Source organism: Salmo trutta, chromosome 38 (genome assembly GCF_901001165.1).
Source record: "Salmo trutta chromosome 38, fSalTru1.1, whole genome shotgun sequence".
Classification (NCBI taxonomy): domain Eukaryota; kingdom Metazoa; phylum Chordata; class Actinopteri; order Salmoniformes; family Salmonidae; genus Salmo; species Salmo trutta.
The window spans coordinates 16,802,085-16,825,484 of NC_042994.1; the positions used below are offsets into that span (position 1 = coordinate 16,802,085).

A 23,400-nucleotide genomic window follows, 5' to 3' on the forward strand; every position below is an offset into this window, starting at 1 on the left:
ACACACTCAGTTTGTCTTATCGGTTTTTGGTAACTTTCAGGCCCGTCATACCTCTCACTGAACCCTGCTGTCACCTTGTCTATGACCTCTAACCTTTGACCCCCTCCTCTGTAGCTGTGTGGCATGGACCAGCTGTGGGGCATCGCCCTCAGGGCCCAGTCTGCAGACATCAGCCGCGCTGCCATCCAGTACATCAACTCCTACTACATCAACGGTCAGTGGACCTTCAGTTGGTACATGGTTGAAGACTAGTAGTAGAATTTCTCTACCGTAACACCCTTTTTTATATTGCTGCAAAAAAGGAAGTGAAAACCCTGTCCGCAGCAACATGTCCAGATCCAAAACATCCTACTTTATAGTCAGTATATTGAACGAGCGGTTTTAGACGTTTGTGTAGAAGCTCGGCTTATTTCAACTTGCCTATCAGGAGCCCCCGTGGATGACCTACTGATTTACGATTTTGACCGATATTGATTCTGCGGTTGGGTGTCTCCGTCCCCCAGCTGGTAAGACGGGCCTGGAGAAGGAGCAGGAGTTCATCAGTAAGTGCATGGAGAGCCTGATGATGACCTCGGCCAACCTGGAGAAGGACGCCCACTCCAGCCTCACCGTCATCGAGAGGGGCCTGCTCATGCTCAAGACCCACCTGGAGGCCTTCCGACGCAGGTTGGGAGCTCACACACACACACACACACACACACACACACACACACACAGAAATGCATGTACGCAAGTAGACGCACAAACTCTCACACAGAGAAACACACGCGCTCCTCATCTACATCCTCTCAACCTGTGTACTTTAAGCCCTGAACCTCTAAACTTAACCAGAACACTGCTTATCATGAACTATATTTCTGACTCGCCTAGTAGAGATCATCCCTGCACCTGGAGAACTACAGGACAAGCTCTTGGTCCAGTTCTCCTGACCCATCTACCCTTCACCCAAACTTTCCCCCCCACTCAACTCCCACGCTAATTTCAACCAGCACTAAGAACCGTGTCTCTCTTTGGCGCTCTCTCACTCCCCCCCCCCCCCCCCCCCCCCCCCAACACTCTTTGTCTCCTGTCCTCTCTCCAGGTTTGCGTACCACCTGCGTCAGTGGCAGATCGAGGGCACGGGCATCAGCAGCCACCTAAAGGCGCTGAGCGACAAGCAGTCTCTGCCACTGAGGATCGTGTGCCAGCCCGCCGGCCTGCCCGACAAGGTACCCAAGAAAGTACCCAGCATCTTGGTACTTAATTATTAACCCTTGGTCGATTGGAAACACTCAAATACTCTTGTTGCTGTTGTGTTCTGTGATGTTAGGACAAATCTGCAGGTCAACATGAATGGAAACGATTGGTGCAAGCTAATTTCATACTTTTATGGAGTAGCAATATGTTTGTTGTGATACTACTGTGAAGAATGCTGTGTTCTCATTCTAGATGTTTGTAAGGATGTTCTAACACACTTTCTGTGTGTGTGTGTGTGTGTGTGTGTGTGTGTGTGTGTGTGTGTGTGTGTGTGTGTGTGTGTGTGTGTTTGTCTGTCTGTCTGTCTGTGCGCCTATGTGTGTCTGTTTGGCCACTTGCCTGTGTGTGTGCGTGCGCGTGCGTCTGTCCCTTCCTGTGTGTGTGTGTGTGTGTGTGTGTGTGTGTGGTACCAGATGACCATCGAGATGTACCCCAGTGACCAGGTGGCAGACCTGCGGGCCGAGGTGACCCACTGGTACGAGAACCTGCAGAAAGAGCAGATGAACCAGCAGGCCCAGCTGCAGGAGTTTGGGCAGAGCAGCCGCCAGGGGGACTTCCCAGGTCTGTCACCACTCACCTTTGACCCCTGATCCAGTGTAGCGGCAATACCAATGGAGAATCTCGATTGCTTTTCCTTGATTCCTCGCATCCTCTCCTCGCCCTTTTTAAAACCAATTGGATGATGAGTATGCGATTGGATGTGATCAAGGAAATGCAATTGAGATTCTCCCCAAGGCTGTCGCATCCTTCCCTTTTGAAGTAATCACTGATCTCAGTGTATTTTGTATCAGTATTTTAGGGGTATTCAAACAGGGCCTGTGTGTCAGTAGTCTTGAATTTAATTCAATTTGATCTTTTGTCCCGAAGGGCAATTCTTATGCAGCGAATGGTTTCCTTACCCCCTCATTAGAAATGCACGCTTCCTTTAGTGATCTATTGAAGTAATCACCTCAGAAGGAAGGATTACACCGTTTCTATGCAGTCCTTTCAGATTTGAGTCATGGTTAATGGATCGCGATCTGCTTTTAGTATTGTGTGTTTGGACAGTCTGTTTCTAACGTGTGTGTGTGTGTGTGTGTGTGTGTGTGTGTGTGTGTGTGTGTGTGTGTGTTTCCGTCAGGTGGTTTGATGGGCCCGGTCAGAATGATCTCCTCTGGCCATGAGCTCACCACGGACTATGATGAGAAGACCCTGCATGAGCTGGGCTTCAAAGACATGCAGGTAACTAACTACCTGCACACACTTGAGTCTGCACTTAGGCGTAAATATTCGCACACCACAGCCGGGATTTCAATCCGGTCGCGGGTTATTAGGCATTGCGGCTTTTAAATCCATTTCCGATTGCGCCGACCATATGCGGCGTTTACGTGACTGATATCTCTGCGAACGGGGGAACGTTGGCTTTCGAAGCCGCAATGCCTATAACACACGATTGGCCCCCTCATCTGTGGCACTCATGCCTGTCCCTCTCCTCATTTACAGATGGTGTTTGTCTCGCTGGGCGCCCCACGGCGGGAGCGTAAGGGCGAGGGGGTGCAGCTCCCGGCCTCGTGTCTCCCCCCGCCCCAGAAGGAGCACATCCCCATGCTACTGCTGCTCCAGGAGCCCCACCTCACCACCCTGTTCGACCTGCTGGAGATGTTGGCCTGCTTCAAGCCCCCCAGTGCCCTGGGAGACAGCCCCGAGGTGGGTCATGGAGTGTCTGTGTGGTGGGGGCATGGGTTAGGGCTGCGTGGGAGGGAATGTTGAGGGTGTGTGAGATGCCAGCCTGCTTTAAGCCCCCCAGTGCTCTGTGAAAGGAGGCCCTTTACAGTCCTATGGTTTGTGTGGGTGGGGACAAAGTGGGTTTGGCAGGACGGGGTGTGCGGGGGGTTGTATTGTGGGGGAAGAGTCCCCTTCGGCATGTCCATCAGTGTGTGTGTGATGGAGTAGTTATGGGCGGTATGTTTGGGGATGGGTTCATTGTATAATCTTAACATTTTCCGTCTGTTAGATACCCGTAATAATATAGCTAAGCAAATAGGAAAGCAACAGAGCTTTTGAAAAAGCAGCTTGGAAACGGCCACATAGAAACCAGACTTGAAATACTATCCATCCGATTAAATGTTAAACAGTCTTTGAACAAAATGCTCTTCCAGAATATAAAGTAGGCTCTTCCTTCCAGGTGCATCATGCATAATGCATCACTGTCCAATGGTCTTCTGGCAGTCGTTTGATAGTCCAGTAAAAATGGGGTGTGTCCCAAATGCCATCCCTATTCCCTTGATAGCGCACTATTTTTGACCAGGGCTCATATGTTCCGGTGGAAATGAGTGCACTATGTAGGGAATAAGTTGGCGTTTTAGGACTGAGCCTCGGGTGTGTAATACATAGGATGTAAGGCGCTCATCTGTCAACGTGTGTATTTTAGTCACAGCGGCGTGAGCCGCCTCGTTTTGAAGTGGAAAGTCACCCGGCGGTCAGGGCTTTTTATAGTCTCTCCCACCACAGGGACTCTGAGAGAGGGGTTATCCAGTGTGCTGTTTGTACGTCACTCACTCTCTCTTCTGCATGCGTTTATCCCTCTCCCTCCTCTCTCTCTCTCTCCCCCCTCTTCACTTCCTCACATCTAACACTCATCTGATCTGACCAGAACGTTAAAACAATTACTTGAATCAAAATGAGCTATTGACTGTAGTGTGTGCCTGCCTTGGGATGTGTTTATAGGACTGCTCCAGGGCCGCTGCTCTGTTGTGTGTGTGTGTGGTGTATAGGTTCTGTCACTGTGACAGCAGAAAATGACGCATTACAAATCTCTAAATGAAGATGTATTTTATTGTACTCTCCAGAACCTACGATGTGAGGAGCTGCATCTCCATGCTGAGAACCTGTCGAGGCGCGTCTGGGAGCTGCTCATGCTGCTGCCCACCTGCCCCAACATGCTGCTGGCCTTCCAGAACATTGCCGATGACACGGTACGTCACCTGTTCTCACACATGCTCCCCTTGCACGCCGTCGCGCTCCCCTTGCACCCCGTCGCGCTCCCCTTGCACCCCGACGCGCTCCCCTTGCACCCCGACGCGCTCCCCTTGCACCCCGACGCGCTCCCCTTGCACCCCGTCGCGCTCCCCTTGCACCCCGACGCGCTCCCCTTGCACGCCGTCGCGCTCCCCTTGCACCCCGACGCGCTCCCCTTGCACCCCGTCGCGCTCCCCTTGCACCCCGACGCGCTCCCCTTGCACCCCGTCGCGCTCCCCTTGCACCCCGACGCGCTCCCCTTGCACCCCGACGCGCTCCCCTTGCACCCCGTCGCGCTCCCCTTGCACCCCGTCGCGCTCCCCTTGCACCCCGACGCGCTCCCCTTGCACCCCGTCGCGCTCCCCTTGCACCCCGTCGCGCTCCCCTTGCACCCCGTCGCGCTCCCCTTGCACCCCGTCGCGCTCCCCTTGCACCCCGTCGCGCTCCCCTTGCACCCCGTCGCGCTCCCCTTGCACCCCGACACGCTCCCCTTGCACCCCGTCGCGCTCCCCTTGCACCCCGTCGCGCTCCCCTTGCACCCCGACGCGCTCCCCTTGCACCCCGTCGCGCTCCCCTTGCACCCCGACACGCTCCCCTTGCACGCCGACGCGCTCCCCTTGCACCCCGTCGCGCTCCCCTTGCACCCCGTCGCGCTCCCCTTGCACCCCGTCGCGCTCCCCTTGCACCCCGTCGCGCTCCCCTTGCACCCCGTCGCGCTCCCCTTGCACCCCGTCGCGCTCCCCTTGCACCCCGACGCGCTCCCCTTGCACCCCGACGCGCTCCCCTTGCACCCCGTCGCGCTCCCCTTGCACCCCGACGCGCTCCCCTTGCACCCCGTCGCGCTCCCCTTGCACCCCGTCGCGCTCCCCTTGCACCCCGACGCGCTCCCCTTGCACCCCGTCGCGCTCCCCTTGCACCCCGTCACACAGTCGAACGTTAATCTATACACTACCACTGACACTCTTCCCCAATACTGTTGTACCCCTGCCACCAGCCCTGCTTATCCCTTTGTGTCCTGCTCATTCCTTTCTTCTAGTATTTCTTAAACGTTCCCAGGGCCCCAGGGGGGTACATTTTCATTTCAGCCCATCACGCACACACCTCATTAACATATCAAGGGCCTGCCAATTTAGTTGTTGTTCAATGAGGTCTGCTTGTTCGGACCCACTTTGCTCACCAATCAAACACATGGACATGAATGACAACATAGAGATATGTGTCCTGTCTCATGTGTGTTCTCCGTCTGTCCATAGGGAGGCGAGGGTCTGTGCTGGAAGGACCTGCTGAGGATCAAGAGCCCCCACAAGCTGCTGTACGCCCTGGAGATCATCGAGGCCCTGGGCAAGCCCAACCGACGCATCCACCGGGAGTCCACGGTACTACTGGGACTGCATATATTCATACACACACACACTTTGTCTCTCAAACACCTTTCTCATTCACGAACACCCACATTCACACACACATAGATATGCTCACCCTTGCTCTGCTCACCGATTCAAACACGCATACGAATGACCCCTGTGTTGTCCGTCTGTGTCCAGGGGAGCTACAGTGACCTGTACCCGGACTCTGACGACTCCAGCGAGGACCAGATAGAGAACAGTAAGAACTCCTGGAGCTGCAAGGTACGCCTCTTTTAAAACGGACTAACTCTCATGCTGTACACACTTATACAAACCACTTATCCATCAAGGCAACTCCATTTCCTGTTCTCCTTTTGCTTTGTTTTTACAGTTTGTGTCGTCTGGAGGGCTTCAGCTGCTGTTGGAGATCTTCAACTCTGCCATTCTGGAGCCCAAGGACCAGGAGTCTTGGACAGTGGTGGGTGGATCAGCACCGCATTATAATACTTGTAGGAGACGGAATAGAATGGGTTGTATAGATTAAACTAAATAAAGTTGAAGTCTCAGTACATTCAAGTCATATGATGAGTGGTAATGATTCTGTTAAAAAAACAGTTATTCACACATTGAAAACTGCTTTATGAGGTGCCGACGATTTCCAATTTCAAAGTGGAAAATCATAAAATTTGAAATAAAAACACTGGGGGGAATGAACAGGACAGAAATAAAACCATATCAAACATTGTTTTTTAAAACAATGTTCTGTAGTTAGTATTGAGTGTTAACACAGGTCACGTCTCTCTCTGTCTCTCTCTCTCCTCCAGTGGTTGTTGGACTGCCTGGCTTGCCTGCTTAAGCTCATCTGCCAGTTTGCGGTGGACCCGGCCGACCTGGACCTAGCCTACCACGACGTCTTCTCCTGGTCGGGCCTCACCGACAGCCAGCGCAAAAGGGCCTGGCCTGGCAAGTCCCGCAAGTCCGCCGGCGACCACGGCAAGGGCCTGCACATCCCCCGCCTCACAGAGGTACACTGGTCCTCAGCTAAATGCCAACAGCTTATGCTAACCGCTGGGTGGGGAGTTGCCATCCTTAACTCTTTCTGTGCAGGACAACAGCCTTTCTTTCCACAGCTGTAGCACTTAAAAGAGAAATGATCAAGCGATTTGTGTTATTTTGTTTGACATAACCATGAAATACAGAAACACGTAATAACCCCAGATTGAGTAACCATAAACCGTAAAAAATGAATAAAACATTTTAATTACATTTTTTTAAACTTAATTTCTGTAATGAAGGCAACATTTCTGTAGAAAGTAGTAGAGAATGTCCTGCAGCATCTTTTTCTCTCCCCTTCTATTTCCCCTTCTCTCCCTCTGAAGCAGTCTTCTATTTCCTCTTCTCTCCCTCTGAAGCAGTCTTCTATTTCCTCTTCTCTCCCTCTGAAGCGGTCTTCTATTTCCTCTTCTCTCCCTCTGAAGCGGTCTTCTATTTCCCCTTCTCTCCCTCTGAAGCGGTCTTCTATTTCCCCTTCTCTCCCTCTGAAGCAGTCTTCTATTTCCTCTTCTCTCCCTTCGAAGCGGTCTTCTATTTCCTCTTCTCTCCCTCTGAAGCGGTCTTCTATTTCCTCTTCTCTCCCTCTGAAGCAGTCTTCTATTTCCTCTTCTCTCCCTCTGAAGCGGTCTTCTATTTCCTCTTCTCTCCCTCTGAAGCAGTCTTCTATTTCCTCTTCTCTCCCTCTGAAGCAGTCTTCTATTTCCTCTTCTCTCCCTCTGAAGCAGTCTTCTATTTCCTCTTCTCTCCCTCTGAAGCAGTCTTCTATTTCCTCTTCTCTAGCAGTCTTCTATTCCTCTTCTCTCCCTCTGAAGCAGTCTTCTATTTCCTCTTCTCTCCCTCTGAAGCGGTCTTCTATTTCCTCTTCTCTCCCTCTGAAGCGGTCTTCTATTTCCTCTTCTCTCCCTCTGAAGCGGTCTTCTATTTCCCCTTCTCTCCCTCTGAAGCGGTCTTCTATTGCCCACAGCTATTTTGTCTCTGTACTTCCTTCCCTGTGGTGTCTTGTCCTCTACACGAACTTAAAAACTATCCCCATGTTTAATTTTTTGTATCTTAAATACTTGATAAACCTTCCGTTTTTTTTTTTTGTTTATATATTTTTTCTTGTCAGGTTTTCCTGGGCCTTGTCCAAGGCACCAACCTGATCCAGCGCTTGATCAACGTGGCCTACACCTACGACCACCTAGCACACAGGTGAGAGAACGCGACGACGAGGCCTGTGTTTCAGTGGTCACACTACCCACTAGCGTGCTGTGTAGTACTTAACTGCTTAGTATGTTTGGTGTGGCAATGTATGTGGTCACACTCTCCATGCCAATAAAGGCTTTTGAATTTGAACAAAGGGACCAAATGATTGGATTTGAAGGAATGTGTTAGGCATTCATTGTAAGTTGTGTTGTAGTATGGACATGGGGTGTCAGTGTGAAATGTTTTTGTACTGAAGGTTTCCGTCAGCCTATCTTGATTTTGTTTACTTCCTGTCTCACCTGCAGAGTTCTGAAGGCCCAATCGGATCACCGGTCCCGCCATGAAGGTGAGCTACGTTTTACATGCGCTTAAAATGTTAATCAACATGCCAAATTAAAAGCCATTTTGCACTGAAAGTACAACTTTCATAGCCTTATGTCCATTCTGTATGTGCTTAAGCGCATTGTTCTTAGGAACGACACATTAGACGTGTGAAATGACGACGTTATTCCTATGTTCCAGTGACCCACTACTCCATGTGGCTGCTGGTGAGCTGGGCCCACTGCTGCTCCACGGTTAAGTCCGGTCTGGCCGACAGCGACCACCTCCACGACTGGCTCAGGAAGCTCACCCTGCTGGTGCCGGAGGTGAGATCTGGGGGAATAATGAGACACTGACCCCCCCTCCCCTCCCGCCCCGGAAATGAACCGCTGTCTAGTATTGTCTTCATCTTGCTTTTCTTCCCCCTACCTAAAAACATGGCCTCAGTTTTGTTTCAGTGTAACATTTGTGGGTGTTTCCATCCGAAAATATTGTCTCTGGGAAGAATCCAGCTATCCCGTGATTTGTTGATCCTATTTTGATGCCACTGAGATACTAACTATTCTGTGACCCAATGGATCCGTGCGACCTTGGTAACAACATCAAATAGAGGAAGGTGTTAGCGTGAGTGTGTCTCTTGTCCTTCTCAGACGGCGGTGCGTCACGAGGCTTGTAACGGCCTGTACAAGCTGTCCCTGTCGGGTCTGGAGGGAGGAGAGTCCATCAACAGGTCCTTCCTGCTGCTGGCCGCCTCCACGCTGCTCAAGTTCCTCCCCGACGCACAGGCCCTCAAACCACTGCGGGTGAGTACAGCACACACACACACACACTTGCGCGTATAGACCGATGCATAAACGCACAAGCACAATTTTGTTGTACTGTATACTGACAAAAACGAATGTGTTCGTTGTGGGTTATTCAATTCCTAGGTCACGTCAAGTCACACATGCCTAATGTTAGTGAAGGGGTTCTGTAGCTGATGTGCTGTGTGGTCATGTGTTCAGGTGGAGGACTATGAAGAGGAGCCCGTGCTGAGGACGGGCTGTAAGGAGTACTTCTGGCTGCTGTGCAAGCTCATCGACAACATCCACGTCAAAGACGCCAGCCAAACCACTCTGTTGGACCTGGATGCTTTAGCCAGACACCTGGCCGACTGCATACGGAGGTGAGTCCAAGACCAGGTCTGCGTCTGAAACGAAGTCCTATTGCCTATTTAGTGCACTGCCTTTGGACCATGGGCCCGGGTCAAAAGAAGTGCGCTATATAGGGAAAATGGTGTCGTTTTCGGACACAACCAAGGTCTCTCTTGAAATAGGTATTTTATGTGTGATGGCTGGCGTTGTCCACATTCTTTCTGGAGTATGAAGGCCAGCTCAGTTCAAATACACAAGACAATACTGTTTTTAAACCACTTCTACGATAAAGTTCTCTTGCTCAAACATTGGCCTGTCTCCCACTCCCCAGCCGTGAGATCCTTGACCAGCAGGACGGCGCCATCGAGGACGACGGCCTCACGGGCCTCCTGCGCCTCGCCACCAGCGTCCTCAAACACAAGCCCCCCTTCAAGTTCTCTCGAGAGGGCCAGGAGTTCCTGCGTGACGTCCACAACCTGCTCTTCCTCCTTCCCAGCCTGGCTGACCGCGCCCAGCCCAAGTGCAAGTCGCATGCGGCCCGCGCCGCCGCCTACGACCTCCTGGTGGAGACGGTGAAGGGCTCGGTGGAGAACTACAGACTGCTTCACAACTGGGTCATGTCCCAGCACATGCAGAGTGAGAAGGACCTTTAATGCTACTAGAATATTTGTCAATGAGAGTAATGCATTGGTTGATGGCCCAAGGGAATACAATTGCTATTGAATTAGACATTATGCTGGCTGACAGAATCTGAAAATAGTTTTTGCCCCTAAACTGCGTCTTGTTGTTTTCTTTGGTGGGGTGGGGGAGTAGAAATACTATATCCGCTGGTTTTAAACAAACAGCCAAATAGCATCCCATTGAATTCGGGCCTTCCTGTTGGTTATGTCTGCTCCATGGATTTCCATGACCGGATCAAATGAGTGAACCAAGTTGATTTATTTTTGAAAATGCTATTATTAATATATTTGAGCATCATCAAACATAATCTTAGATCCGGTATATTCTATTAGGCTCCTGAACGATATGAATATGTGTGTTAATTAAATTGACAGCCTCTCACGCCCCGTACAAGTGGGACTACTGGCCCCACGATGATGTGCGTGCCGAGTGTCGCTTCGTGGGCCTCACTAACCTGGGGGCCACCTGCTACCTGGCCTCCACTATCCAACAGCTCTACATGATCCCTGAGGCACGCCAGGCCGTCTTCACTGCGAAGGTCAGTCCTCTAAATACTGTGCTTCTCTTACTCTCTCGTTGTTCTATCGTTCCTCTCTTGTTCTTCCTCTTGCTTTTCTTACGCCTCTCTTTCTCCGGTTTTTTTTCCCCTGTCTTGTTCTCTCGCTCTCTTCTCTCTATATTAGCGATTTGTAATGGATGATATTACCATGGTTCCTTATTCACAATGCTCTAGTTTGTATGGGGCAATTTCACCTCATCCACGCTTGTATATAGCAGTCATCTGGATGATCCACGGCAGCCATTGTGCGCAAGAATGCTCATCCCACACATGCTATTTCACTCCCTCTGCCACCGGAAGAATGCGGTGACGTTGTGAATGCTGTTTATTAATGAGAGTTGTGTGTTTTTTCCAGTACGCAGAGGAGATAAAGCACAAGACCACCTTACTGGAGCTCCAGAAGATGTTCACCTATCTCATGGTACGCAGCCGATCTCTCTCTTTCAGCCCTCTGTCACACCCTTCTCATCTATCTCCTCAGTCCATATGACAAGAACCAACTGTTGTTGTCCCCGCGGAGACCCTGCTACTTCAATTTTGCCCCACTCATCTTTCTTCCTTTTCCTCCTCGCTCCATCCCTGGTTCCAGGAGAGCGAGAGGAAGGCGAACAACCCCCGCCCGTTCTGTAAGACCTACACCATGGACAAGCAGCCCCTGAACACGGGCGAGCAGAAGGACATGACCGAGTTCTTCACCGACCTCATCACCAAGATAGAGGAGATGTCCCAGGACCTGAAAAACACAGTGAAGACGCTCTTTGGAGGGGTCATCACCAACAATGTGGTCTCGCTGGTAAGAATCACTATACTCCTTTTAAACGTTGACCTGCAACATTTCCTTGGTGCAAAAGAATTGTGTGAAGTGCAAAACTCATTATGAACCGTATTAAATCTCACTGCTCGATTACAAGGTTTACTGTTTTTTTGTGCACTTTACGCTATTCCTTGGCACTAGAAAATGTCACCCTACATGTGTTTGTTGCGCAGGTGTTAGTGTGTGTGTGTAAAGCCATTCTCATTCAACTCATTTTCTCCGTCCAACAGGACTGTGACCACGTGAGTCAGACAGCAGAGGAATTCTACACGGTCAGGTGCCAGGTGGCCGACATGAAGAACATCTACGTAAGCACAACATCGCCATCAACATCGTTGACTTGGTTTAGAAGTGCAACCAAGTGTTATAGACTGGGGTTTACCTTCCAATCACAAGTCTCAAATCTCATAGCACTGTAGTATCACACTGCTGCATTCTATTCAGCTTGGAGTTCTTACTCTTGCAAATGGCAACTTTTCCTCAAGTCATCCTATGTCGTACTCTGTTAGTCCGGTGTATTTTCTATGCTCCTAGTTCTGGTGGGCTTACAGTACTGCTCGGCATGTTGCTAGAGACTTGTGTCTTTGTGTTTCCTCAGGAATCTCTGGACGAGGTGACCATCAAGGACACTCTGGAGGGGGACAACATGTACACCTGCTCCCAGTGTGGCAAGAAAGTACGCGCCGAGAAGAGGTGAGTCGACGCCAACCTCACGAAGAGGACCCTGCTGGTTTCTACTGAAAATAAGCCAACCATAATACATTGGCAGTCGTAGTTGTATACTAGATATTTTTGGAATGGTTAGCTGGTTTTCCACCAGTTGATGTTGGTTTTACCGTTTGAAAAAATAACTTATTGACGACATCTAGTTTCTCTTTTTTTTTGTACAAGACTTGTGCTTATATTAATCTCCCTTCCCTTTCTCCGTCCTGCTCCTTTCCAGGGCGTGCTTCAAGAAGCTGCCTCGCATCCTGAGCTTCAACACTATGCGCTACACCTTCAACATGGTCACCATGATGAAGGAGAAGGTCAACACGCACTTCTCCTTCCCCCTGCGCCTCGACATGACCCCCTACACTGAGGACTTCCTCATGGCCAAGGGCGACAGGAAAGAGGGTACGCGTCACTTCCTGTTCCGACAGACCCCCAGCCGCATGATTTGGTTCTCATAGGCTCTGTACTAAATTCACTTGTATCACTGTACTAGTCGGTGTGTTTTGAAATCGGGTTGAATAGCAATATGCGGATAATTCCTTTTCCGTAGTCTGTAGAAAGAGGACAAATGTGCAGGTGCTGGATAGAAAAACCAATATATGAAAACAAAGTAATGTCTGCACCTCGAATGGTCGCCAGTGATTTATCGGCGATTTAATATAAAGTTTTTATCCTCTTGGTATCTTCATCTATCTAGCCTATGAGGCTAGCTGGACCAATAATTGGAGGAACAGGTTGCTCATTGATGTGGTCCACTATGTCCTACTACAGGTTTCCGGGAGGAGGGTGAGTCTAAGGTGGCGGAGAGCTACGAGTACGACCTCATCGGCGTCACGGTTCACACGGGCACGGCCGACGGCGGCCATTACTACAGTTTCATCCGGGACATCGTCAACCCGCACGCCTACAAGAATAACAAATGGTGTGGAATATCTCTGGCTATACTATTGAAATCAGATCAGTGGGGAATTTAAAAACCGAGGTCTCATGTTATTGCCTTACGATACGATATACTTTAATTGTCCATTTACATGGAAGTTAGTTCATGACAATCCTTTGATTGATATCTGGGTGCTTTTGAATTTTAGGGAATACAACTGACTGTCCTTAACTTACTTCGTTTGCTTATCTCAGGTACCTATTCAACGATGCCGAGGTGAAGCCCTTTGATTCAGCCCAGCTAGCCTCCGAGTGCTTCGGTGGAGAGATGACGGTAAATCCCCCAAAAAAGACAAAGCTCCAATGCTTTACTGTTAATTAATACTTTTTTACATATTTAAATGTTTTGTCTCACCTACATATTTGTCTTTTAGACAAAAACGTATGACTCTGTCACCGACAAGTTCATGGACTTCTCCTTTGAGAAGGTCAGTTTCCTTGTAAATCACTTTCTAAAGTTTAAATTGAGTTGAATAAAATGCTGGGTTTTAAAGTTGACGGTTTGTCCCGTGTCTCTCCCCCCAGACCCACAGTGCCTACATGCTTTTCTACAAGAGAGTGGAGCTCGAGGAGGAAAATGGCAAGGACTTCAACTTCGACGTTTCTCCAGATCTACTCGAGGTACCTGGCTGGTTGCAATCTCATAGCACTCTCCTTTCTCACATTCTTTATTCTCAAACGTCGAAATACTTATTCTGTGTTTATTTTCTCTACTCAGTGGATTTGGCAAGACAACATGCAGTTTCTCCAGGACAAGAACATTTTCGAGCACACATACTTTGGGTCAGTGACACATTTTTGTACTAGCCATCACGACTGTGCCTTTTCTGAAGCTAGAATGCAGATGTGATATTATTGAGAGTTTATGTTAACAGTACTTTGCTTGTGTGCCCATGACTTTACCCTGAAATGTATAACCAAATCGATTTTACTTATGAAATACAGTCTCAATTAAAGCTCATATGCAATCAAATATGGTCTTGATCTATTAACATATAGTGTAAGTTATGTATGATGCCTTGATGGATAAACTGGTCTGAGATCAGTGTTGTGACTCTCTCTCTGTACTCTTACCTACAGGTTCATGTGGCAACTTTGCAGCAGCATCCCTAGCACTTTACCAGACCCCAAAGCCATCTCCCTCATGACTGCCAAGGTACGACCACACTCCACTAAAGCTTTATTCTCAACCATAGAACTTAATTTGAAAATCACAATTTTTTTTATTTTTATGGTTTTACCTTAACACTTTTTGAATGTACTTTCCACTCTCACACTTCTCCTCCTTGGTTACAGCTCAGCACGTCATTTGTCCTGGAGACGTTCATTCACTCCAAGGAAAAGGTGAGACATCCTTACTGTCAGTGGATGGCTCCCTCTAGTTGCCAGCGTCAATTGCAGTCTGGTTATTTTTCAGCGATTTGTAGATAATTTTTTTTAGCCCTCTGTTTTACAGCGTGGAAGATGGTCTGTAACTTAGCAAGGGTCTGTCTAAATTTTGTCTGTGTTTTCAGCCCACCATGCTGCAGTGGATCGAGCTACTGACCAAACAATTCAACAACAGCCAGGCGGCCTGCGAGGTAAATTGACTGTTTGTTGAAGGACAAATCAGGGACCACATATTGTGCTGAAATGGTTTTCAATCATTAGCGGGGTAATTGCTAACTTCCTGTTTTCATGTGGTCATGGTCTTTCAGTGGTTTTTGGACCGCATGGCTGATGACAACTGGTGGCCCATGCAGATCCTCATCAAGTGCCCCAATCAGATTGTTCGACAGGTGAGAGCCCCAATCAGATTGTTCGGCAGTCACTCACTCACTCACTCACTCACTCACTCACTCACACACACTCATACTCACTGCCCTGTTGTCCCCCATCAGATGTTTCAGAGGCTGTGTATCCACGTCATCCAGAGGCTACGGCCAGTCCACGCTCACCTCTACCTACAACCTGGAATGGAGGATGGGTACGACTGGTTTCTTATGTACCAATCAATCATCCACCCACTCAATCACTCACAACTGAGAAACATGTTCATTTGTAAGCTTTATAGCGTTAACAATTTGATGGCTTACACACACTTTTTTGTTAGCATTTTTCTCACATTAAACTGGTTTGTGGTATCCCATGAGTCTATAACGTGGCTTTTGAGCTGATCGTGTTTTGCTGCCACTAGAGGCGTTGCAGCGGGACATCACCGTGTTGTCTGTGTCATTAGCTGGCTGAAAGGTGTCACCTAGTTGCCCTAGCACTGTGGGCACTTGGAGAGTTTTGTGGCACAACATTGAGGAAAATGGTCACTAACCAACAGTTTCAATTTATAATGTTCTGGAAAAACTCAGGGAGAACTCCATGTTTTAATTCTACTATCACCTGGGCCATGTTCATTAGGGTACTTAACAGAGAGCGTTTCAACAGAAAACGAAAATGAGAGTTTCTCATTGAACAAGTCTAGGTAGTCCCTTTGTTTCAGTCCATCTTCATTTGTTTGTTAATGAACATGACCTGACAAGTTGTCTGATGTCACTTCCTGCGTGCGGCCTGCAGGTCTGACGACATGGACGGGCCGGTGGAGGACATTGGCAGCCGCTCGTGCGTGACGCGCTTCGTCAAGACGCTGCTGTCCATCATGGAGCACGGCGTCAAGCCCCACAGCAAACACCTGACTGAGTACTTCGCCTTCCTCTACGAGTTTGCCAAGATGGGAGAGGAGGAGGTGGGTCGTTGATAACAATAGTCATTTTATAGGAAAATGCTCTTGACACTTTTATCCCAAAGGACTTTAGTGTGTAAAGGTGAGTCCCAAATGGCACCCTATAACCAACAGAGTGTACTACTTTTGACCAGAGCCTGCTCTCTGAGTGCATACATTTTCAGTATGCGTTCTGTGATTCCTGCAGGGCTTGAACCCCATGACCTTGGCATTACCTCACCAAGATAAATGGCTGAAAGAGTTTTTAGAGAACAATGTTTTTGCTAACAGTTTGTTTTCTCTTTTCTCATTCCTCCAGAGTCAGTTCCTTCTGTCCCTACAAGCCATTTCCATCATGGTGCACTTCTACATGGGCACCAAGGGTCCTGAGAACGTAAGTATACACTAGGTGTGTGTGTGTGTGTGTGTGTGTGTGTGATTGGGTGTGTAATGACCTGGTCCCCCCCCCAGCCCCAGGTGGAGGTGCTGTCTGAGGAGGAGGGAGAAGAGGAGGATGAGGAGGAGGACATCTTATCCCTGGCGGAAGAGAAGTACCGCCCGGCCGCCTTGGAGAAGATGATAGCTCTCATCGCCCTGCTGGTGGAACAGTCCCGCTCTGAGAGGTAGGGCACTGCCGGCATGGCATAGCACCACTTGGGACACGGGAAGGCAGTCTATGGCACAGGGATTTGACCTGCTACTAACAAAGTGAGATTTGCCAATGTCACTGGACAATTTGAGTCTCACCCAGAACTAGACATTGTTGTGACTAGACAATTTGGTATTTACGTTTGCTGGGTCACAGGAAGTGTTCATAGCTTTGGCACAGCACAACATAGTGTTGGTAATACTGGCCAAAAGTTAGCTAGAAATACTACTGCATATAGCACCCAATTTATACTGTTGTCAGTATCAAATCCTCCCGCTTCTTCATATGCTTAATCTTTTTAATCTTCTTTCTAATCCCCCCCCCCCCCCCCCCCTCTTCAGACATCTGACTCTGTCCCAGAGTGACATGGCAGCCCTGACCGGGGGGAAAGGCTTCCCCTTCCTCTTCCAGCACATCCGAGACGGCATCAACATCAGGCAGACCTGCAACCTCATCTTCAGCCTGTGTCGCTACAACAACCGCCTGGCCGAGCACGTGCGTTTTAACTCGCACACCAATTCACACACTAACGCACGCACGCACGCACCCACAAACAAACACGTCGCCGTTGTTAATGGCAGACCCTGGCCGTGACCCCGCTCTCCGAGGGTGTCTCAGGGAGAGTTGGGATATGCAAAAAGCACAGTTGGTATTAATACAGACATTTACATGTTTGAAATAGGACAAATATAAGCACCCACCAAATTATTATTACATAGAGGGGCATAATTTCTCCTGTGTTTTATTCCAGATTGTATCCATGCTCTTCACCTCTATCGCTAAACTGACGCCTGAGGTAAGCACTGATGTGAGAACCTATACTTTTAATCCATAATGCTCTGTCTATTATCCAACTCAATTATTAGTTTGTACAAATCTCAATTTATCCCTCATATTCTCTACTTCTTTCTCTCATCTCTCTCTCTCTCTCTCTCTCTCTCTCCCACTCCTTGTCTTCACCCCTCTCTCCATCTCCTACTTCTCCTCCTCCAGGCGGCAAACCCTTTCTTCAAGCTGCTCACCATGCTGATGGAGCTGTCAGGTGGTCCTCCGGGCATGCCTTCCTTCGCCTCTTACATACTACAGAGGATCTGGGAGGTACGGTCACACACACACATAACATAAAATCTCATGTTATTTGTCACATGCTTCGTAAACAGAGACCGGTACGGGCCCTTCCCAACAGTGCAGATAGAAATAATAACTTGGTACTGGTACCGCGTGTATATAGCCAAGGCAACGTACAAGGTAATTGAGGTAGATATGTCCATATAGGTAGGGGGTAGAGTGACTAGGCAACAGGATGGATAATAAACAGTAACAGCAGTGTATGTGATGAATCAAAAGAGTTGGTGCAAAAAGGGTCAATTCAGATAGTCTGGGTAGCTATTTAGCTGTCTAATGGCTTGGGAGTAGAAGCTGTTCAGGGTCCCATTGTTTCCAGACCGTTTGCTGTACAGTAGCATAGAGAACTGTCTATGACTTGGAGTCTTTGGCAATATTTAGAGCTTTCCTCTGACACCGCCTGGTATAGAGGGCCTGGATGGCAGGAAGCTCTGCCTCAGTGATGTACTGGGCCGTACGCACTGTCCTCTGTAGCACCTTGCGGTCGGTATACCAAGCAGTTGCCGTACCAAGCGGTGACACAACCACTCAAGATGCTCTCAATGGTGCAGCTGTAGAACTTTTTGAGAATCTGAGGGCCCGTGTCAAATCGTTTCAGCCTCCTGAGGGGCAAGAGGCGTTGTCGTGTTGGTGTGTGTGGACCATGTTAATTCCTTAGTGAGGAACTTGAAGCTCTCGACCCGCGCCACTACAGCATGTCGACACTGCCAGGTCACTGACCTCCCTATAGGCTGTCTTGTCGTCGGTGATCAGGCCTACCACCGTAGTGTCGTCAGGGAGCTTAATGATGGTGTTGGAGTTAGGTGTTGCCACGCAGTCGTGGGTGAACAGGGAGTACAGGAAGGGACTAAGCACGCACCCTTGAGGGGCCCCAGTGTTAATGGTCAGCGTGGTGGATGTGTTGTTGCCTACCCTCACCACCTGGGGGCGGCCTGACAGGAAGTCCAGGATCCAGTTGCAGAGGGAGGTGTTCAGTCCCAAAGTACTGAACTTAGTGATGAGCTTGGAGGGAACCTAGTCACATAGGTTAATCGGATTCATTGTTCTTTATCAAGTTACTTCAGTTAAATATAAATGTATCCATATATTTGTCCTTATTTCACTTTATCAAGTTATTTCAGTTGATCTTGACGTCGTTGCCTAAAATATTCAGGAACTTATCTTTTTTGTTGTGTGTGTGTTCTCTCCCAGGTGATAGAGTACAACCCTAGCCAGTGTCTGGACTGGTTGGCGGTGCAGACCCCCAGGAACAAGCTGGCTCACAGCTGGGTGCTACAGAACATGGAGAACTGGGTGGAGCGCTTCCTACTTGCCCACAACTACCCCCGTGTCCGCACCTGTAAGAACACTTGTGATGTCTCTGTCTGGAAGTTCTTACGAACTACACTACATGGCCAAAAGTATATGGACACCTGCTCGTCAAACATCTCATTCCAAAATCATGGCCATTGATATGGAGTTGGTCCCCCCTTTGCTGCTATAACAGCCTCCGCTCTTTTGGGAAGGCTTTCCACTAGATGTTGGAACATTACTGCGGGGACTTGCTTCCTTTCAGCCATGAACATTAGTGAGGTTGGGCAATTAGGCCTTCGAATTCATCCCAAAAGTCTTCATTGCGGTTGAGGTCAGGGCTCTGTGCAGGCCAGTCAAGTTCTTCCACACCAATCTCGACAAACCATTTCTGTATGGACCTCACTTTATTTTTATTTAATTTTACCTTTATTTTACTAGGCAAGTCAGTTAAGAACAAATTCTTATTTTCAATGATGGCCTAGGAACAGTGGGTTAACTCCCTTGTTCAGGGGCAGAACAGGGTCATGCTGAAACAGGAAAGGGCCTTCCCAAACTGTTGCCACAAAGTCGGAAGTGCGGAATTGTCTAGAATGTTATTGTATGCTGTAGCGTTAAGATTTCCCTTCATTGGAACTAAGGGGCCTAGCCCAAACGTGAAAAACAGCCCCAGACCATTATTCCTCCTCCACCAAACTTTACAGTTTGGCCCTATGCATTGGGGCAGGTAGTGTTCTCCTGGCATCCGCCAAACCAAGATTAGTCCGTCGGACTGCCAGATGGTGAAGCGTGATTCATCAGTCCAGAGAACAAGTTTCCGCTGCTCCAGAGTCCAATGTTAATGAGTTTTGCACCACTTCAGCCATTGCTTTGCGTTGCACATGGTGATCTTAGGCTTGTGTGTGTGGCTGCTCGGCTATGAAAACCCATTTCATTAAGTTCCCAGATGAACAGTTATTGTGCTGACGTTGCTTCCAGAGGCAATTTGGAACTCAGTAGTGAGTGTTGAAACCGAGGACAGACGATTTTTACACCCTACGGGCACTCGGTGGTCCTGTTCTGTGAGCTTTGTGTGGCCTACCACTTTGTGGCTGAGCCGTTGTTGCTCCTAGACGTTTCCACTTCACATTAGGGTACTTTTTTTTGTTCATCATTCTATTTTCCATAGTATCAACGCTCTTATTAAACAGTGTTGCTGTGCAAGAGGGGCTTTCTCCTCTCCTTCCTGTCGGTCAGGTTGCCACCGGATACAGGGAGTTAAGAAAAATACGTGTTTTATTTTTTCCATCTGGGATCTTCTGTATGCTCGTCTGCGTACATATTCTCCTTTCAGTCCTTGTGTAATTATTGCACAGTGAGATCAATGGAAGGTTTCTATACATGGGTGAACAATCCAACGCTTGGTGAATTTGGCTTCAGAATGAAAGCAAGAGCTGACGTCGAAGGATCAAAAACCGACTTCGCTTCGATCAAAAAACGTACTTCTTAGATGAAACATACAGCCTCTAAAGACAATTGTTACGTCGTTGCGGTCTCCCAGCCTTTCATGCAATAGAATAAAATAACTGAAGACTCCTACAAAAATACTGGTATCAGAATAAAAACGTTGACATCAACAATAAAGTTCATTTGAGTGAGTTGCCCTCAAAGATACATAAGTAACGAAATACAACAACTAGATGGAACTGCAACGACGTCTGAAAGAAGTGAGATGAATGACGTGTCCATAAAGCAAATGTATTAAGTAAAGATTTCACTACAACACAACGCCGCTCCTTCCTGGTCAGCATTTCCATGGTTAAGGTATGTGGTGCTAAGACCCCTGGCCTTGCACAATCTTGCCTGCATCTAGCTGATCTTAGTTGACCGGGGGAAGACATTTTGACTAACTGACTTATTGGAAAGGTGGCATCCTGCCACGTTTTAAAGTCACCGAGCTCTTCAGTAAGGTCGTTCTACTGCCGATGTTTGTCTATGGAGATTACATGGTTGTGTGCTCTGTTTTCTACACCTGTCAGCACCATATCCACATACTTTTGTGTATATGTATATAGTGTAGGTTACAAAAAGTTCCCCATAAAACAATCCTCGAAAACAGGTTACGTAGGTGCCCTTTTCAACTTGTTTTATATGTGACTCCCTCTATCGCTTCCATCCCCACCTCTCCCAGAGAACCAACAGAGAGCTAGGTACCACTGCTGTCCACTGCACTCATCCCCATCATTTTCTTCTCACTCTAGCAAAAGAACGATCATGTGTAGTTAGCCTAGAAATATATATTTTCTAAAAGACAGACATTTAGGCAAAACGCTGCTCCAACTCTGAATTCTCTTTCTGTCCCTGTAGCGGCAGCCTACCTCCTGGTCTCCCTGATTCCCAGCAACTCGTTCCGCCAGATGTTCCGCTCCACGCGTTCCCTCCACATCCCCACGCGGGACCTGCCCCTGTCCCCCGACACCACCGTGGTGCTCCACCAGGTACGGTAACACCCTGCAATCCTGTCGCCCTGGGTTCGATTAGTGTTAGGTTCTACTCATGGTACAGACGGATACCGAGAAAAGCTCAGACCAGATTTATCTAACATAAATCATGTAGCAGATATAGTAGAAAGAGTATGTGGCCTTGTCTGTAGCCAACAGGCTGGAGACCAAATGTACGACAATGTATTAAGACGGACACTTTTTACATCTTGCCGGTTTCTCTGATCAAACTAAATGGGGCCCAATCAACAACAAAAATGCGCTGTCACGTTAACAAACAACATATCCTAAAAACAGGACAGGTCAAAGTAAAATGGACAATATAGCATATACAATCACAACTGTTGTCCAGGAGTTTCACCCCATTGTCATGATCAGTGGTTTCAAGTTTGTATCTGTGTATTTTTGTATCTGTGTAAGTTGATCATAGCGAAAAATCTAATTTCTGCATTACATGTTGATTCTACCCTGATGAAGACGGCTTGTCTGTCGAAACGTTGGACATTAAATTATTGCATCTGAGCTCCTAGAGTGTGCGGCTCTCCTTGAATTTGTTTATATTACCTGTTGTGTAAACACATTGCAAATATGCTCACCATAACTCCTGATGAAGTTGGGTAGCTGATATTCGGAGCTTAAAAAGCCAAATTGATTAGTCACAGGAATCAGGACCAATAAATCCAATGCAACGGCCTGTTTTACAAATGGTGGGCCTACCACGTGGATGGGCATTGGCAGAATTCCATGGCTGGTCGACATGCTAGGCTGCACCCTAGTAAGCACCAGCCAAGGTCTTTCTTTTGTTAGTTTTGTTTTGCCTAGGGCGGCTGACGGGCAAGGACCGGGCCCTGCGTGCAAGTTACACAAGCATATATTTATACCCCGACTAGGCGGATTTCCCCTTCTTGTATGTCTAAGATAAACAATTAGTCTCTGTTGCTGGGCGGAAACTAGGTCTGTGCCTCTTTGTTAGTGTCCAGAACCTTTGTGGGCCGGTGTGTGTGTGTGTGTGTGTGTGTGTGAGAGGGAGCTGCAGTTAGTGTCATTGGGGCCCCTCTGGGCCCCCCCTCACAGATGTTTCCTCCCTCTTCAACTATTGTCCTTGCCCTTGTTCCTCAGAAACTAACTTGGCTCAACAGCAACCCGACTGTTGCTCTTTTATCTACTTCCTTAGACTCTTAATATACAGCACTAACAGTGTCGGTCTCAGGTCAGACACTTTCTGTACTTCCCCTTGTCGCTACAATAACACACCAGCTCCAACAACCAAATCCTTAACAAGATTACTACTACCAATGAGCTAATTATACAATTATAATGGGCTCAAGTCAAACGGTTTCCATCATTACTGACAACGTTTCCACCAATCGGGTCTTGGCAATAATATCCATTTGCTGGTATTTTTTGATCACCTGCTCAGATATCTTCTAGTTTGAAGACTTCAAGTACAGATATTTTATTGAAACTGGGAGAAGTGGATATAATTTACAACCGGTAAAGGAGACTTAGTGTATCTTGTCAATAAATTGTATTATGTATGTACAACGATTTAGATTGAAGTGTACGTGTTTCACAGGAACTGTTTATTTTGTATGAAAACGAAAAATACAGAAAAAGATCTAATCTTTCCCTTTGCTCCTGTGCCAGGTGTACAACCTGCTTCTGGGCCTGCTGGGTCGGGCCAAGCTGTACGTGGACGCGGCGGTGCATGGGACCACCAAGCTGGTTCAGTACTTCAGCTTCATGACCTACTGCCTCATCTCCAAGACGGAGAAGCTCATGTTCTCTGGTTACTTCATGGACCTGTGGAACCTCTTCCAGGTGAGTGGATTGGGGGGGTTGAAAGGGCTTTGTCTGCTTTGGGAAGAATTGGCTGGGCTTTGTCTGCTTTGGGAAGAATTGACTGGGCTTTGTCTGCTTTGGGAAGAATTGACTGGGCTTTGTCTGCTTTGGGAAGAATTGACTGGGCTTTGTCTGCTTTGGGAAGAATTGACTGGGCTTTGTCTGCTTTGGGAAGAATTGACTGGGCTTTGTCTGCTTTGGGAAGAATTGACTGGGCTTTGTCTGCTTTGGGAAGAATTGACTGGGCTTTGTCTGCTTTGGGAAGAATTGACTGGGCTAAATGAGACTGGGATTAGATTGGCTTATTAGCCATTTAGAAGTTAGTCTCTTTGCATTCACTGCAC

General features: G+C 48.2%; 1 protein-coding gene and 1 pseudogene across 5 annotated transcripts in view; both read left to right on the top strand.

Moving 5' to 3' along the window:
* The window catches only part of LOC115178790 (ubiquitin carboxyl-terminal hydrolase 34), a 59,844-nt gene that overhangs the window by 25,892 nt on the left and 10,552 nt on the right, over positions 1–23,400 (top strand). For 2 of the 5 annotated variants that reach the window (XM_029740106.1, XM_029740110.1), the window contains exons 23-64: positions 115–214; positions 504–666; positions 1,082–1,235; positions 1,650–1,797; positions 2,357–2,457; positions 2,719–2,922; positions 4,065–4,190; positions 5,487–5,609; positions 5,778–5,861; positions 5,971–6,057; positions 6,404–6,604; positions 7,741–7,823; positions 8,123–8,163; positions 8,340–8,464; positions 8,789–8,941; positions 9,143–9,303; positions 9,603–9,907; positions 10,327–10,490; positions 10,867–10,932; positions 11,101–11,304; positions 11,556–11,633; positions 11,924–12,018; positions 12,269–12,441; positions 12,811–12,961; positions 13,174–13,252; positions 13,353–13,406; positions 13,504–13,599; positions 13,697–13,761; positions 14,059–14,134; positions 14,275–14,322; positions 14,493–14,558; positions 14,676–14,756; positions 14,859–14,944; positions 15,526–15,694; positions 15,990–16,064; positions 16,142–16,293; positions 16,661–16,814; positions 17,071–17,127; positions 17,313–17,417; positions 18,636–18,783; positions 21,081–21,211; positions 22,862–23,035. In XM_029740106.1, coding sequence (XP_029595966.1) covers positions 115–214; positions 504–666; positions 1,082–1,235; positions 1,650–1,797; positions 2,357–2,457; positions 2,719–2,922; positions 4,065–4,190; positions 5,487–5,609; positions 5,778–5,861; positions 5,971–6,057; positions 6,404–6,604; positions 7,741–7,823; positions 8,123–8,163; positions 8,340–8,464; positions 8,789–8,941; positions 9,143–9,303; positions 9,603–9,907; positions 10,327–10,490; positions 10,867–10,932; positions 11,101–11,304; positions 11,556–11,633; positions 11,924–12,018; positions 12,269–12,441; positions 12,811–12,961; positions 13,174–13,252; positions 13,353–13,406; positions 13,504–13,599; positions 13,697–13,761; positions 14,059–14,134; positions 14,275–14,322; positions 14,493–14,558; positions 14,676–14,756; positions 14,859–14,944; positions 15,526–15,694; positions 15,990–16,064; positions 16,142–16,293; positions 16,661–16,814; positions 17,071–17,127; positions 17,313–17,417; positions 18,636–18,783; positions 21,081–21,211; positions 22,862–23,035 — 5,106 coding nt within the window. The remainder of the gene's footprint in view (positions 1–114; positions 215–503; positions 667–1,081; positions 1,236–1,649; positions 1,798–2,356; positions 2,458–2,718; positions 2,923–4,064; positions 4,191–5,486; positions 5,610–5,777; positions 5,862–5,970; positions 6,058–6,403; positions 6,605–7,740; positions 7,824–8,122; positions 8,164–8,339; positions 8,465–8,788; positions 8,942–9,142; positions 9,304–9,602; positions 9,908–10,326; positions 10,491–10,866; positions 10,933–11,100; positions 11,305–11,555; positions 11,634–11,923; positions 12,019–12,268; positions 12,442–12,810; positions 12,962–13,173; positions 13,253–13,352; positions 13,407–13,503; positions 13,600–13,696; positions 13,762–14,058; positions 14,135–14,274; positions 14,323–14,492; positions 14,559–14,675; positions 14,757–14,858; positions 14,945–15,525; positions 15,695–15,989; positions 16,065–16,141; positions 16,294–16,660; positions 16,815–17,070; positions 17,128–17,312; positions 17,418–18,635; positions 18,784–21,080; positions 21,212–22,861; positions 23,036–23,400) is intronic. The other 3 variants (XM_029740107.1, XM_029740108.1, XM_029740109.1) reach the window with 3 other exon arrangements.
* Positions 15,144–15,264, top strand: LOC115179048 (uncharacterized; annotated as a pseudogene).